The sequence below is a fragment of the Amblyraja radiata genome, chromosome 1, assembly GCF_010909765.2.
Source record: "Amblyraja radiata isolate CabotCenter1 chromosome 1, sAmbRad1.1.pri, whole genome shotgun sequence".
Classification (NCBI taxonomy): domain Eukaryota; kingdom Metazoa; phylum Chordata; class Chondrichthyes; order Rajiformes; family Rajidae; genus Amblyraja; species Amblyraja radiata.
Window position 1 is genome coordinate 125,698,778 of NC_045956.1, and position 17,374 is coordinate 125,716,151.

General features: G+C 43.5%; 2 protein-coding genes across 14 annotated transcripts in view; both read right to left on the bottom strand.

Moving 5' to 3' along the window:
• The window catches only part of LOC116979018 (interleukin-6 receptor subunit beta-like), a 75,728-nt gene extending 68,150 nt beyond the window's left edge, over positions 1-7,578 (bottom strand). For 2 of the 3 annotated variants that reach the window (XM_033030427.1, XM_033030402.1), the window contains exon 1: positions 7,388-7,578. The gene's annotated coding sequence lies outside the window, so the exon portion shown is untranslated. Of the gene's footprint in view, positions 1-6,799; positions 7,243-7,387 lie in introns of those variants that run through there. The other variant, XM_033030411.1, reaches the window with a different exon arrangement.
• A 3,819-nt stretch (positions 7,579-11,397) lies between these two features.
• ddx4 (DEAD-box helicase 4) overlaps positions 11,398-17,374 on the bottom strand; it is a 78,100-nt gene continuing 72,123 nt past the window's right edge. For all 11 annotated transcript variants that reach the window (XM_033030458.1, XM_033030449.1, XM_033030439.1 and 8 more), the window contains one exon: positions 11,398-11,715. In XM_033030458.1, the coding sequence (XP_032886349.1) occupies positions 11,632-11,715 (84 nt within the window). In that variant the 3' untranslated portion in view covers positions 11,398-11,631. The remainder of the gene's footprint in view (positions 11,716-17,374) is intronic.

Sequence of the window (17,374 nt, forward strand, 5' to 3'; positions counted from 1 at the left end):
GGGGGAAAAAAGCAGGAATGGGGTACTGATTTTAGATGATCAGCCATGAAGGGACAAATGGCCTACTCCTGCACCTATTTTTCTGTGTTTATTAATTCCCAGAGGTCTCCAGCTCCCAAAGTCCACATCTAATTGTGCATAGGTGTGAAACAGGATAAACTTGCTAAATATGAAGAACTCACCAGTTCTGTATGGGTCCTGAACTCAACAACATCACTGCAGGACAAAGTGTTGAAGAGCAAGGGAGCAGCAGGAGAAGGATTCCCGCCTGAAAGGTCACCTGTCCATGTTCTCCAGAGATGCTGCCAAACCCATTGATTTACTCCTGTACATTGTGGGGTTTTGCTCACCATCAGTGTAGGATTTGCTGAAGACATTTTGTTCCTGTGCTAAATGTTTCTGCAGACTGAACATATGTCATGTCAATACTGTGCTTTGCCACTCAGTCAAATTGCAGTTCTCACAGCTAGTCTGTCCAGCCATTTATATTATAGAATGTATCGAGGCCTTACTAACATTATATCTGCTGTTCTTAAACAAATCTGAAGCTTATATCTAATACAGTTGCCAATCAAAGGTCCATTTCACAAAAACATCCAACAGTGTCTGAAGAAGGGTCTCCACCCGAAATGTCACCCATTTCTCCTCTCCAGAGATGCTGCCTGTCCCACTGGGTTACTCCAGCTTTTTGTGTCTATCAACAATGGAGAGCAGTGTTTCAATCTATCCTTAAATGACTAACTTTAAGCCGAGGATTGATGAATTTATTTAAATGTCAATTGTCAATGGACTGGTGGGTATTAGAAGCAGCTCATGATTGCCTAAAGTCATATGTCAGGACTTATATATGAAGAAAGACTGGATAGACTCGGCTTGTGCTCGCTAGAATTTAGAAGATTGAGGGGGGATCTTATAGAAACGTACAAAATTCTTAAGGGGTTGGACAGGCCAGATGCAGGAAGATTGTTCCCGATGTAGGGGAAGTCCAGGACAAGGGGTCACAGTTTAAGGATAAAGGGGAAATCCTTTAGGACCGAGATGAGAAAAACATTTTTCACACAGAGAGTGGTGAATCTCTGGAATTCTCTGCCACAGAAGGTGGTTGAGGCCAGTTCATTGGCTATATTTAAGAGGGAGTTAGATGTGGCACTTGTGGCTAAAGGGATCAGGGGGTATGGAGAGAAGGCAGGTACAGGATACTGAGTTGGATGATCAGCCATGATCATATTGAATGGCGGTGCAGGCCCGAAGGGCCGAATGGCCTACTCCTGCACCTATTTTCTATGTTTCTATCATTAGTCGACAGTCTCATACTCAGGATTTAAATGTTAACCTTAATGGAGCTGGTTATGTTCAATACATTTATTCTAACATTTATACCACATATAGCTATAAAGATTTTGAAACCATATTACTCCAAAAGTCTATTTTAATTCAATTATCATCTTGATAAGAACAGGAAATAGTGCAAACAAGTTCCCCTTTGCTCTCCCTTATAGGCAATTACGGTGCCAGTAATTCCTCTCATTTTTTTTACTTTCTTCCTGTTGATAATCCTGCTAACTACATTAATATAAACTGGAAATCAAAAGTTACTATGATAAATTAAATGTTACTATTACAAATACTTTGTAACTATCAAATCCAATTTATTAATATATTATAATTACCAAAGGCATCATTATTCTGGCAAATAAATCCAAATAATGAACAAATGTCTGATTTAAAATGTAAGCCGTGTAGCTTCTTGGAATGCTTCCAAACTTGCATAAAATTAGAATGACGTCCACGCAAAGGCTTAAAAAGCCATTTATAATTGTTGGGATTCTAGCTACAAACACAAAATTAACAACTTACTATTAGATATTAGAATGAGATCCACAGCATCACAGCTTGGTTTGGGAATAGCTCTGCCCAGACCACAAGAAATTGCAGAGTTGTCGATATAGCCCCCTCCATCACACAGACCAAACTCCCCAACATTGACTCTATCCACACTTGAAGCTGCCTTAGAAGAGCAGCCAACATAATCACATTGCCCCACAGTCATTCCTTCTTCCCCGTTACCATCGAGAAAATGGTTCAGAAGCTTTAAAACGCGCTCCACCAGACTCAAGAACAGCTTCATCCCTTCATAAAGGTAATGCTGACCTTGCTGATCATTTTGTTTAACAACTGATTTATCGTTGTAAAGTTATGATGTGAACTGTTAAATAAAAATGATAAATAAAAATGTAGAGCTGGGGTTAGGATTAGGATTAGGGTTAGGATCAGTCAGTCGATCGGGCTGTCAGTCAGTCAGTAGGGCGGTGGGTGCTGTGCGGGGTCGGTTGGGCTGTCGGACAGCCGGTGGGTGCTGTGAGGGGTCGGTCGGGCTGTCGGGCTGTCGGCCGGCCGGTATTGCAGCGATCGAGCGGGTGGACTGATGGAGCCGGCGCTATGGGGGTGCTGCGGGCGGCGTGCAGGGCAGTGCTGCTCCCCACCATCATCAGCATGATGATCCAGAAGGGCATGCTGGCCGAAGTGGACGCGCTGAGCGGCCACACTTATGGAGCCCGCAGCCGGTCCCAAAGTGGCTCCAGCTCCAGCCATGGACAGCTCTGGAAGGGGGGCGAGTTAGGGTTAGGGTTAGGCATTTTCCTCTCAGTGGAAGTTGCCTTAGCCTTCCCCCAGCCTGGCACTGCCCCAGTCCCACTATGGCCGTGACCCCCACTCTGCCCATTGGCAGTCAGCGGGGTTCAGTAAACGGGGGAATCCACAGGATAGCCTTCACCCATTAATTAGGCTGGTTCAGGAGCCGGTGAAACCCAGGACCTCTGCGGCAGTCTCACTCAACATACACACTCACAATTATATTCATTATATTATTTTTATATCATATAATTATTATATATAATTATATATTATTTCAGTCATATTCAGTCAGAATAATAATATATGATTTAAATAGACCGCAGCACGAATTAGGCTCCCCATAGAGTAATATGAGCATTGAGCACTAGATGGCGCTCACTTTTTCGATCTAATTTTCTAATTAGCTTAATTAATTAGTGTTCAACTTTTGACACTGACGAGTTATGAATTCCTTCTTAGTTATGTTTTATCTAAATCTGTGCCAAATTTCAAATCCGGGACACATTTTCGATGCTCAGCCCACGGCCTAAATTTACTTATTTAGAATGATTTTACAGGTTCGCACTTCATGGGTCAGCATCAAATTCCCTTATCCATATCGTTAGAAAATGTTAAAAATGGGTAATTATCTTGGGAGCTAATTAAATTGTGTACATGCTTATGTGATCAATGGATGCTAATTCATCAAGAAGTACAAATTAAAGGTAGACAAAAGTGTTGGAGAAACTCAGCGGGTGTGGCAGCATCTATGGAGCGAAGGAAATAGGCAACGTTTCGGGCCGAAACCCTTCTTCAGACTGATGAAGGGGGGGGGGGGGAGAAGAAAGGAAGAGGAGGAGCCAGAGGGCTGAGGGAGAGCTGATAAGGGGAGGAGACAGCAAGGGCTACCGGAAATTGGAGAAGTCAATGTTCAAGCCGCTGGGGTGCAGACTGCCCAAGCGGAATATGAGGTGCTGCTCCTCCACGGAATATGAGGTGCTGCTCCTCCTTACAAATTACAAATTAAGTTCCTGGGAGCCATCATCTCCAAGGACCTTAAATGGGGGGCCACCACAGTTAAAAAGTTGAGTTGAGTTGAGTTGAGTTTATTGTCATTCAAAAAAATGTTTGAACAAAATTGGATAACTTGCAGACATACAGAAAATAGAATAACAGAACACGCAATGAACACAATTTAACATCCACCACAGAGAGTCTACCAGGCACCTCCTTACTGCGATGGCAAAAAGTCTTAACGTCTCAGCTCTTCCTGGCTTGTCTCCCTCTGCGTTGAGGCGATCCAGGTTTTCAATGTTGAGCCCCCCGTCGGGTGATGGTAAGTCCCGCGGCCGAATCCGAGCTCCGCGAACGGGCCGGTTCAAACTCTGCAGCCCGGGGCGGACGAAGCTGCCACCCTCCAGTCCAGCGGATGAAGCTGTTATTGCAGGAGCTCCGGAGAATCGGTCACCAACCTGGGATCTGCGAGCTCCCAATGTTGTCGTCCACTGGGCCCGTGGCCGAAGCCTCTGAGGCTTCGAAGTCGGGCCGCAGCCGCAACGCCACCACAGCCCCGAAATTGGCCAGCTTCGCGATGGTGAGTCCTGACTCTGCCTCCGGAGCCCCGAGGTTGGTCCCAGTTGGAGGCCGGCAGCTCCGCGATTAGGCCTCAGCGCAGACGGAGACGGAGATACAACAAAGAAAAGGTCGCATCCCCCCGAAGGAAGAGACTAAAACAAGTTTCCCCACCGCCCCCACATACACAGCTAAAAATAAACTAAAACATACGTCTGACATGACAAAAGAAACACAAAAAAAGGAAAAGACAGACGGACTGCAGGCGAGCCGCAGCTGCCCTTCGTGTAATGGATGTACTTCCTACGGCAGCTGGTGAAGCACAATCTGCCACAGGCAACGATGGTCCAATTCTACACGGCCATCGTAGAGTCTGTCCTCACCTTCTCCATCATTCTCAGCCACCAAGCACGATATCCGGAGGTTGCAGCGAATCGTCCGATCAGCTGAGAAGGTTATTGGCTGCAACCTTCCCTCCATTGACGAACTGTACATTGCAAAGGCCAGGAAGCGAGTGGGTAAGATCATCTCTGACCCCTCTCACCCTGGCCACAAACTCTTTGAATCCCTTCCGTCTGGAAGGTGACTCCGGACTGTCAAAGCTGCCACAGCCAGACATAAAAACAGTTTTTTTCCACGAGTAGTAGCTCTACTCAATAACCAAAAATCTGTAGCCTCATTTTGCCCTGGTATATTATTTAATGCACATGTTTAATCAATAAAGTTTTTTTATTAATGTTTAATGTTTTATGTGTCATTCTTAACTGTCACTGTATGTCATGTTGTCACTTGTGGGCAGAGCACCAAGGCAAATTCCTTGTATGTGAATACTTGTCCAATAAACTTATTCATTCACTTATTCATTCATTCAATATTCATTCAAGATGAAAAATATTTCAAACACAGGATTTATTTTAAAATCCTGGTCCATCTATCCATTTAAGCATTTTGTTGCAGTAGAGATAATTAGAGGGATTAAAATATAAATATAAAATAAAAATGTATTAATTGGGATCCATGTCATATTTTACATAATTCCCTACAGGATATTTCAGAAATGAATGATATGAATGAATGAATAATAATTAAAACAATTTTTTTGATTTCAAGTTACTTTACTTCTTTATTTTACTCATATAACTTGCAGTTTAGTTTTAGAGATACAGCGTGGAAACAGACCATGCACACTAAGGACAATTTCGGATTTTTACTGAAGCCAATGAACCGACAAACTTGCAGGTCTTTGGAGTGGAAGGAAACCGGAGTACCCGGGGAAAACCAAGGCATTCACGGTGAAAACGTACAAACCCGGGTCTCTGGCGCTGTAAGGCAGCAACTGGACTGCTGCACCACTGTGCCGTCCAGTTCTTATACAATACAGAATGTGTTACCTTAGAGAATGTTTTTAAAGTGGTAAAGCCCAGCTGATCAGACAGCTCTGAAATGGGATATTAAGTTATTTTCAGTTGAGAACCTTTCATATTAATCAAAAAATTTCCCCCCAATGCTCTGATTTCATCCCAAATATCTGCTGATCAGCTACTCCATGACTGTAAATTGTCCCCGAGTGCAGATTAATCACAAAATAATTAAAAGCAGAATTGATGAGGGTATGAGAGAATAAGTTGCATGGATACAGAGAAACAAGAGGGGGAATTGATGGGATTGCTCTGCTAGGAGTTGGCATGGATTTGATGGTCCAGGTAGCCTCATGGCATTGTTTCTGACTGGGGCAGAGTAATAATCTACACTGGCACAGCCAATATTTGTCTCTCGGACATTACTAAAACAGATTATTTTGATCATCATCACATTCCTGTTTATGGGAGCTTTCTGACTGCTCCGCGTCCTTCATTCTAAAGCAATTATGCTTTAAAAAAAAACAATCCATTGGATTTGCGGTGCTTTGGAGTCATGAAAGGCATAATAGCTTTTCTTTAAGCCTTGTCCAGTAGATATTAACTATGGAAATATAGGATGAAGCTTCGCTGTTCCACCTCCGGTGCAGTACATCGCTTTAGTATTGTCACGAGGTCAAATATGCTGGAATGCCGAGCAGTATCAAGAAGGTGAGGTGAGGAATCTTCATTTATCTGGTGAGGAATCTTCAGAAAGTAAATGGTGTTAGAGGATGCTCTTTCGGATACAAAATCTGGCCTCCATGCAATTATAGGATCCATATTGTTGATCATTCCCTATCCTCTAAAATGGACCAGCAGTCTAGTTCAGAACATTCGAGGCATAACAAAAACATCTAGGGCTTGGAGGTAACATCCACATCCCCTGAGCTATTTTTTTATGCATAAAACATGTCAGTGCATTGAATTCAACATCAGTGTAACGTTAAACGAAAACTGCCGATGTCATTGTATTCCGTCAGAAAGCAAATCACTGCACTCCAAAAAAAATGTCACGGGGAAAATGTGCGTTCCTAATCTGCATTATCATTAGGCAGCACCAATGCAAAACTACTGGCCTAAGTAACAAGTATTTTCTTAGGGTTTGTCGAAAATCGGGTGCATATAAAGTACAAAACAGAGTTTAGAGTTGAAAAGCGTGTCAGTTACCAGGCGAGAAAAAGTAATTGCGTTTCCATAAGGAACAAGTACAGTACCTTTAAAGCAAGCCGTGCATCTGCGCAAGTAGCAACACGAAATAGGATTCCTCGGAAAGCAGCAACAGCAGAAATCTTTCAGACGCTACTCAAGCAGGCTGAGTGTGGAAAAGTGAGGAAGTCAGGGAAATGAATATGACCAATAATGAAACAGTTTAATGGGGGCATTGGTTACTCGATGGATTAATTCTTCCCAGATCTCCAAGGAACTGGTTGGATATATTCCTATTGGGGAATTTCCTAAAAACAAAGGGTCAAACTATCAACCGTCAGTTCTCAAGTTTTCTTGAAAACAGTATCTCTTCCATATTTCGCTTCCTGATGCATTGCAGATTTACAACATCGGTTAATGATATAGATTTTGACGGCGAGTTCGACAGAAATAGATTTGATCTGATGCGCAATGAAGATTATATTTCCAAATCAGTTAGTTTATGAAAACTGGGAAATTAAGTAATAAATGATTCAATGATTGGCGTTGAACAGTTCTCTCCAATCAATTGAATTACTACTCTCTGAGACCAGAGCAAGTCTATCCCCAAGAACAAAAAAGATTGAATCATTTTAAATGTATTTTAGGATTGTTACCTTCAAGACGACAGTTAGACACCCCTTTGACAGCGCGGAAGTCTCTTGGATGATATTCCCGCTGTGTTTTAGCGGAGAGTTTCAGAATTTCGCCCCAGCAGGAATGAAGTGTAGAACTAAGGCTTGGAAGGGAAGCCTGGAGGTCATGTGCTCATGTGGGAGAAATCATGAAATTGGGAGACGCCGTCCAGAGAGCCAGGCAAAAAATCGCTGCGATATTAAGATTAAAGAGATAGCAAATGTTGGAATCGGGAACAAAAAAAAGCAAAACACTGGAAGTATTCAGCAGGTCAGGCAGCATCTGTGGTGACAAATGGTCCCGGTCGATATTTTGGGAGAACGCGCATTAGGACAGAGGACATGTTGTTGGCGTATGACAATACGGGGGGAAGGGGGATAGAGACTGGTCGCTGGCTTGTGGAACCAGATATTTTTTTGGGGGGGTGGGTGATGGTAAGGTTGGACAGATGGAACCGGATGGGGATAAGGGTATGGGATTGGTGAACAGAAAAGCGAAGGAGGTGGATGGGTAAGCGTGTGCAGAAAAATGCCGGGGGCGTGCATGGCCTGTAATTAGAAAATTAAATGTTCATACCATTGGGTTGCAAGGGACCCAAGCAGAATATGAAATGTTGTTCTTCCAATATGTGTTTCGCCCCATCATAGCATTAAGGAAGGCGGGAGACAAACGGGTCATTGTGGGAGTGGGAAGGAGTTAAAATGGTGTGAAATAAGAAGCATGAGAGGTTGTATAGACAGGGCGCATGTGCTCCACAGAACTCTTTCTGACATCCAATTTATCTCACCATTGTAAATGCGGTTCCGTCCCAACCACTGAATAGGAATGTTCCAATTACAAATTCCCAAAACCTTCCCGCATTCTTCTCCCAGTCACTTATACATTTTTTGCTCCCCTTGTTCATCCCACCCAGTTCCATCTGCTCATCATCCCCTCTCCAACTAATCCCGCCTTCCTCATTAGTCTAAAGGCTCCCAACGCGAGAGGAATCTGGCCCTGGAGAGGTCCAGAGGTTTACAAGAATGATCCAAAGATTGAGTAGGTTAAAACCTATGATCAATCAATCTCCAGGGATGGCACCAGGCCAGCTGTGTTACTCGGGTCGCGTTTAAAAATATAGTATCTGCAGCTCATTTCTCACCTATTATCTGCCAGCTTCTACCCCAGTCACAACCAACACCACCCCCCACACCCCACCAAATATTGGTGTTATGGAAAAGTCACTGTGCTGAAAATGGACTGTGTTTAAAGTGCTGTAAGGTGTACCAATGAAAAACTTTGCCCAGAATGCCAAGCTTCCGGCATGTTTCCACAGTAGCATTCATCCAGGTAAATAGAGTAAATCTTCTCCCCACATCTAATACCGAGGTAACCCTGGAGCACCAACACTCTTCATTGCAGTCTTTGAGATGCCTTTCCGGACATATTTACATGACTGCTGCAGCTAAGCTCCTCCTCTATGATAATGTACAATATTTGAGGGATAGGAATATATGTCATTGAGTAACAGCAATAAGTGGCTACTCTTCAGACTTGAGATACAAGCGCTTTGCCCCACTGAGCATTGTTTACCCTAACACTGACCTGGCGAGAAGACTGTTTCAATAAAGGGGGCTTTTTCTGGTTGACTGCCAGTGACTAGTGGAGGGGTCAGTGCTGGAGATGCTGCTTATCACGTTGTATATTAATGATTTGGACGAGAGGTTTGAAGGCTTTGTGGCAAAGTTTGCAGATTATACGAAAATAGGTAGAGGGGCAGGTAGTATTGAGAAAGCAGTGACTCTGCAGAAGGACTTGGAGAGATTGGGAGAGCAGGCAGAGAAGTGGCAGATGGAATATAGTGTAGCAAAGTGTGGAGTCATACATTTTGGTAGTAGGAATAAAGGCATAGACTATTTTCTAAATGGGGTGAGAATCCAGAAATCAGAGGTGCAAAGGGACTTGGGAGTGCTGGTGCAGGACTCCCAAAAAGTTAATCTGCAAGTGGAATCGGTAGCAAAGAAAGCAAACGCAGTGCTAGGAGTAGAATTAGGCTATTCCAAGAGGGCTTGTATACAAAAACAAGGATGTAATGTTGAGACTCTATAAAGTGCTGGTTAATGGAATATTGTGTGCAATTTTGGGCACCAAATCGGAGGAAGGATGTGCTGGCCATGGAGAGTGTCCAGAGGTTTACAAGAATGATCCCAAGAATGAGGTTAACCTATGATGCGCGTTTGTCAGCACTGGACCTGAACTCGCTGGAGTTTAGACGAAGGAGAGGACTCAATTGAAATATTGGTAGTGGAATACAGAATAGTTAAAGGCTTGGATAGAGTTGATGTGGAGTGGGAGTCTAGGACGAGCAGTCAGAGCCTCAGAATTAAAGGATATTATTTTAAGATGAGGAGAAATTTCTTTAGTCAGTGGGTGGTAAATCTGTGGAATTATTTGCCAAGGAAAGGATGTGAAGCAAGTCAGCAGATATTTTTTGATTGGTACTGGTGTCAGAGATTATGGGAAGAAGGCAGGAGAATGAGGTTAGGAAGGAGATAGATCAGCCATGATTGAATGGCAGAATAGACTTGATAGGCCAAATAGCCTAATTCTACTCCTATTCCTTATGACACTGCACACTAGGGCCAATTTTATTACCAAAGCCAATTAACTTACAAACCTATGGGTCTTTGGAGTGTGGGAGGAAACCTGAGCATGCAGAGAAAACCCACTGGGTCATAGGGAGAACATACAAATTCTGTACAGACAGCACCTATAGTCAAAATCAAATCCAGACCATTAAATGTGGTCTCTTAGAGCAGTGCAGCAATAGGGTTGCTGTACGACAGCAACCCTATTGCTGCACTGCTCTAAGAGACCACATTTAATTAACCAGAAAAACTAAACTGCTGGAGGAACTCAGGAGGTCAGATGGCATTTGTGGAAGTAAAGAGTCAACCTTTTGGTTCAAGACCTTTGACACAACATGTACTGGTTGAGCCATTGAATGCCTCCAGCATTCGTTTGATCCAGATTTTAGTGCCTTTATTTCTTTCATTAAAATAAATGTAGCAAATAAGATTTATAAAGTCAGATTAAGCACCTGCTGAAACCATTTTAAAAGTTTTATTCAACCCTTACCCAATTCCCATTCATTAAAAAAACTATAATCAATCCGCTATTTTCACCTGGCTATACTCCTATTACAGTAGTAGGATGGGCAAAACTTTACACGGCCTAATGGTGCTTCAGCTGGAGTGCAAACTCCTGAATGATGCAACTGCATTGCAAATATGTCCCACAATAACAGTACAAAGTACCAGAGTTTGGGGATTAAATAAATGGTTGGGTACAGAAGAGAACAAAATAGTACAGCAGAATTTCCCAAGTGTGCAAGGTCTAATATATAATCAATAATGGTGCTACTGTTATTTCTTCTGATTTATGCACACACAATTTTGTACCTGAATTTTAGCCAATATCCAAAACTGCTTATCCAAGTGTCTAGAGTTTAATATCATGCTTCTGCTTCTGATTTATTTTCTTACAAAACTTGATTCTGAAGGTGGACAAATTCAAAATCTGGCCCCAGTAAAATCTAAGTGTTCTTAATGGTGCTGCAGAGGAGACAACTCTTAGGCAAAGGTGCATAGTATATACAGCAGTCCCATAAATATTGATTTCTCCTTCCTGGGTAAACATTTAGTCAAGTCAGCAGAAAACTGTACTCAAAAGTGATATTAGACGATGAGTTCAGCCTCCAGTTCATCAGATTGCCCATGTCAGGCATGTTACGCAACTTGCAGAACTGGTGGATATACTTTCATCTACTTTAATACCTAAATTTACACTTTGAATGCTCAGGGTGATCTGTAAAAGCTATCATTTAGGGTTGTAATTAGTTATATACATTACATCTCTGATCCATGTCCCTTAATACCGCGTTATCAGTAGCTACACCGTCTCATAAATACTGCTCTCCAGAGACTGCACAAGAAAATAAGGACTCCAGACATTTAGCTTTACAATTTACTTAAGCAATTGCAATCTTATTCCACCCCCTCCCCGTCATACAGATAACCAAAATAAATAGATCAACATTGTAATATTCGACCACTGTGATACAACTTAAATATGAAAACAAATTTGCAAATACAAGTTTAGAAATTAACTCCCTACAAAACAAGTGAACAATGAAAAGCTTGTATAACACTTAGTGGACATTGATTTAAAGTTCTAAATGTTAACATTATTCCCATACATCTTCATTTCCACCATAAGTCACTGGTTCATTTGCTTCAAAGCCACTGAAGTTTCTGTTAACACCCAAACCCTATAAGAAAGAGAAAGGAAAGATCAGTCATCATAAGTGTACAATTCAGAGTGCTGAAAACATGCAATGATATCTTGAATTACAACAAATACATTGCAATGACTGACAATTGCAAAATGCTATCGGGTCTGGCAGAACTGAGTAATTAATCTGAAGAAATGGAAAGTAGAAATTTCAGTAATAACATTAGTTTGATCAAGTGTTCACAAGTTTCTATCCTGGACTTATGCAACAGACATTGCACATTAACCACGTACATAACCCAATGCCATTCTGGTTTAGAATCATTCCCACAACACGAGATACTGAATTTCATGAAGAGCAACATTTTAGAGAAATTTATAGATTTCCATCCTGTTTGCACACAGCATGCAAAGTTAAGTGATTTTCAAGATATTGTGATCAAACTTAGTTGCAAGTACAAATACATTCAGCTATTCACTATGTACAAGAATTTAGAAATAGACAGCAAATGCAGAAACTGCTTCATCATAATTGAAAGTTTGGAAACTGCTCAAGCAGCCACTTGCACAATGAGGACTGTCAGGAGATTATAACCTCAACGATGTACTATCACGTGTACAGAAATACAATTTTATTACCAGTAAGCATGTTTGAAGGAACCAAATTGATCAATTTTAAATCAATGCAAAGCAGCGCAATTTTGTCTTGTTTTCTTCCGATAAGTCAAAAAATGAAACGAGTAAAGAAATAACATTTCAGGCATATTACATTTATTACACCTTAATGCAAACCCAAGCCTTGATTTGCTTTATCAATTTGATTTGATTAACTCCCATTGACCTTCTCGTCGAGATGCTGAACTTCTATCAATTAGCAATTTAGTTGGATGTTAAACCTTTGTTAGGAAAGGGATTCATCTGAGCACCAGAATTTTACCACTTAAACCTCAAGAATACAAGAATCGAGTAGATCAGTCAATCCACCTACTATGCTTCTCTTCAACCAGTTAATGGGCAATCTGTAACGGACAAGGAGAAAGTGGATGAAGAGAGTTTTCACAACAACCAAATTAACTTGTGCTTTTGCCAAGGATAATTTCTGCATCCTCATTTTTGTTGATGTTTTATGATCTGCAGTTTGGTGGGCAGATAAAGAACCCACACAGATAAACTGAGCTGGGAAAAGACAGGAGAAAAATGCAAATTCACTGCTAGAAGTGTTAGGACGAGGAAGGAAAGCAGCAGAATCTGTAAACAATGACCTTAAACACAAGAGGTAAAGTTGTCTAATTAACTTTGTGGACTGATCAGAGACAAGGGAGAAAGTTACAAGCAAAGCTGCTCAAGGCCATTTGCAGTGAATAAATGCAGCAGAGCAGGCCGTCTGTGCAAGCAGGCTTGAATCTAGCATAATGGGCGTTAAAGGCTAATAATCCCCACCCTGGATATCAGTGCAGGACTTCCTTAGAGCAGTATCTAAAGACCAGCCTTCAATTGTTTTGAGAAAGTATTTTCCATTGCCAGATGGTGCAGCACAGTGGTGCAGCGGTAGAGTGGCCGCCTTTCAGCTCCAGAGACTCGATCCAGAGGTTTGATCCCGACTATACATGCTGTTTTTCCGTGTTTATATGTTCTCCTTGTGACTGCGTGGATTTTCCCTGGGTGCTGCGGTTTCCTCTCACACTCCAAAGACGTACAAGCTTGCATGTCAATGTGCTTTAATGAACATTTTTTTTAAATTGTCTCTAGTGTGTAGCAGTGCTCGTGTATGGGGTGATGGCTGGTTGGCACAGACACAATGAGCTGAATGGCACTTTTCCACGCTGCCTCTCTAAAAGTCTAAGATGAAAAGTGGGTATGTTTGCTTATAATTGCAGTGTTTGATTCTATTCACAAACTTCAAAAAATGAACCAATCCAGGCCTGGATCCAAGACCTGAGCAACACCCCAATATGCAGTAGGCAGCAGTTGTGCCATGAAAATGTTCAAAGACCACCAAGTAACCAACTATTCGTGAAATTGATTAACATTACCATTGCCAAAAGTCCCAAAGTTCTAGGAAATCACCAGTAACTAGAAACAGTGGGCCAGCCACATTTTAATGGATGCAGAGGCTGGGCATACTGCAGTTAGTAATTCAGCTGACATTCTGAAGCCTTTCCATCAATAAAGAAAACGTCATAAAGGTGATAGAATACTCATTTGCCTGGATTCAACACCACCCAAGCAGCTTAGGCATTCAAAACAAACTACTTGACTTGCACCCCACCCAAAATTAGTTCCTTTCACCACTAACAGAGGCTGTGGTATGAACCAACCACAAAATGTGCTGTAATTAGTGCCTTGTCGTCTCCGACATCACCGCCTAAATCCATATCACCGAGCAAGGATAAAGGCCTCAGGTGCATGGGAACAACACAATCTCCAATATGTCCTCCAAGTTGTATTATGTTATTTTTGGCTTATATTATTGTAATGTATACTGCTTCTAATAAATAAAATTATAAAAAATATATACAGGTGCACAACCTTTTATCCGAAGATCCAAATAACGAAAACCTCCGAATAGCGGCCATTTTTTCGGTCCTTGAAGAAAGGTCCTTGAAAACGTTCACCGAGGGCGGCCCGCAGAGGTGACAGCGGAACCTCCGGTCGGTCCTCGAAGAAAGGGGAACTAAATCCCCATTCATAAAAGAGAAGGTGAGGGTATATTGCGCGGGAGGGTTAATAATTGACAATATGCTGCTGCCTGCCCGCTGAGTTAAAAAGTTCCCACGGTAGACTCACGATATACAGTGTATCGTGAGTCTTGCGTGGGAACTTTTTAACTCAGCGGGGCAGGCAGCAGCAGATTGTCGCTCCCTTCAGTTTCACCCCACCTACACCCCTCTGCTTCCCGGCCATGTGTGTGACCCCTTCCCTCCCCTCTCCAGCTCCCCGCCCATTGCACCGGCGCGGGGGCTTTGCACTGTCACCGGAGACGTCAGGACCAACGGGACACCGACCCCCAGGCCCACTGCAAGCATGGAGATCCCAGAGACCCACAGCCAGCAGCAGCCCAGCCCAGCCCCGTTCCAACTCCAGAGGAAAACTGCAAACTGGCCGGAGACGTCAGGACCACCAGAAGCCGTTCCCCGAGCTGCGCCCCCTCATCGGGACACCGACCCCCAGGCCCACTGCAAGCACGGAGATCCCAGAGACCCACAGCCAACAGCAGCCCAGCCCAGCCCCGCTCCAACTACAGAGGAACCTGGGTTGCGGATGACGGGGCGCAGCTCGGGGCATCGTAGGGGCCCATCGGGGAGCGGGTTCCTGTTGGTCTTGACGTCTCCGGCCACCTGCCATCCTACGGGAACCGTTCCGCCCTTGCAGGAGAGTGGGGTTGTTTGCAGTTGCAGAGGGCGGTACAGTTTCCAGTCTCAGCTCCAGTCCAGGGGGGTGGCCGGAGACGTCAGGGCCAACGGGACACCGACCCCCAGGCCCACTGCAAGCACGGAGATCCCAGAGACGCACAGCCAGCAGCAACTCCAGCCCAGCCCCGCTCCAACTCCAGAGGAACACGTAGGGGCAGAAGCTGATGGTGTGCAAGGTACGTCTTGTTCTTGGGGTGGCGGATGAGGGGGCGCAGCTCGGGCTGTGGGCAAACTGCCACTTGTCGCCGTAGCGGCCCATTAGGGAGCGGATTCCTCTGGAGTTGAAGGGGGAGGGAGGTATTGTGCTGTTTGATCGCCCCCTGCTATCCCAGGGACAGGGAGACACAGCGGCTTTTTAGACTGGTGGGCAATCACTTCCAAAGTTCTGCCCACACAGTCAGTGCACCTCTCCTACACTGCATTTCATACAAACATTTATTCTGCAAGAAAAAACTACATTGAAGACTCAAACTCGCGACCGAGTTTACTGCCGGGATCAAGGCGCAAACTCGCGACCTTGCGGATATGAGCCGAGCACTCTACCACTGAGCCAGCCATTAAAATCTACGCTAAAAAAATTCCATTCCGAAGACCGACAAATTCTGAATTACGAAAAGTGTCTGGTCCCAAGGCTTTCGGATAAAAGGTTGTGCACCTGTATATATATTTCCTCCAAGTCACATACTGCCCTCACTGTGCAATGCATCGCCTTACCATCATCAAATTGGACAGAACCAGGTCCATCGACCTACCAAGTCCACAGTAACTGTTAAGCATCCAATAAAACGTTTACTCTTCCTAGCTGCAACACCCACCTCACCCCTCTCCCACATTCTGCCACTCACCTTGATAACTGTCAATGAATGTTTTCTCAAGCAATATGTAGATATCCCTGCAAGAGCAGGAGCAGGAGCAATACTAGACATCCCATTGGGAAATAAGACAGGGAAAGTGATTAACAGGATGGAGGTGGGGGAAAGAAAGGTACAAACATAAATGGTCATGAAGGAAAAATAAAAAAAATAAAAAACTGGCCTGCAAATTGAAGTTGTCAATCGGAGCAAAGCAAATTTAGACAGGAACTAGCAAAGGTTGATCAAGAGAAGCCATTTACAGGTAATCTGTCGAGTCTTAGATAATGGGTGCAGGGGTAGGCCATTCGGCCCTTCGAGTCTTGTAGGGAGAATTCAGGATCAACATGCACCTGTAGAGTAAAGGGCAAGGCTGGCAGGATAAGGGGACCCTAGGTGACGAGGGTACTGAGACTACTCAGGAAAACGAGAGGATGTCAGGCACAGGCAGCTGGGATCAAGCAAATATCTTAAGTATAGCAGGTGTAAGAGATGTAAGATGTAGAGTACATTTAAGGAAATGAGGGCAAAAAGAGGACAGGGTAGTTTTGCAAAGAGAATTGCAAGAGGTTGCAAGTCTATTGGTGGCAAAGGGGTAAATAGGGAGAGAACAAATCCCCTCAAGGATAGATGCGATTGTGCGAAGAGTCACTGGACATGGGCGAGATCTTAAAGAACTTATCTGTATTTACCATGGTGAGGGAAGGCCAAGAATTAAGGGAAATTAAGAGTCCTGGAACATTTCTACATTACAAAAAGAGATGCTATGGTGAATAATCCCCAGGGTCTGACCAGGTGTATCCAATGATGTTGTGGGAAGCGAGAGAAGAGATTGCAACGGCCCTGGCAGATATTTGCATAATTCTTTAGCCAGGAATTAAGACGTTTGTGCTTTTAAGGGCTGCAAGGAGAAGTCATGGAACTGCAGGCTGGTGGCAAAAAAGTTAGGTTTTTTTTATTAGACACGGTCTACCAGCATTAGGAAAGGCAAGGACTGATTAAGGATAGTCAACATGGCTTTCTGCATGGGAATATCAAATCTCACAATTGACCAAGCTTTTTGAAGAGATTGACAAGGGCAGGGCAGGACAGAGAACTTTAAGGCCTTTGACAAGATCCTGCACGGTAAATATCAAATTGAAGGTGCCACAGGTAACAGTGTTGGGCCCACAGTTTGTCATCTACATTAATGATTTGGAGACCAGGATAGAACCAGGCCGAGGCAGCGACTCAACTTGTGCCACTTTGCTCCCTCACATGGCTTTGAACTGCTCACAAGACAATGGTGGGAATAGCATCACCAGCAGGACGGCAACAGTGCAAGGTGGTAAATCACCACCTTCAAGGACCATTGGAGATTGAAAATAAAAATGCTACCAGTGATAGCTATAATTTAAAAAGTTCCAAAAACACAATAGCATTTTTTAAAGAT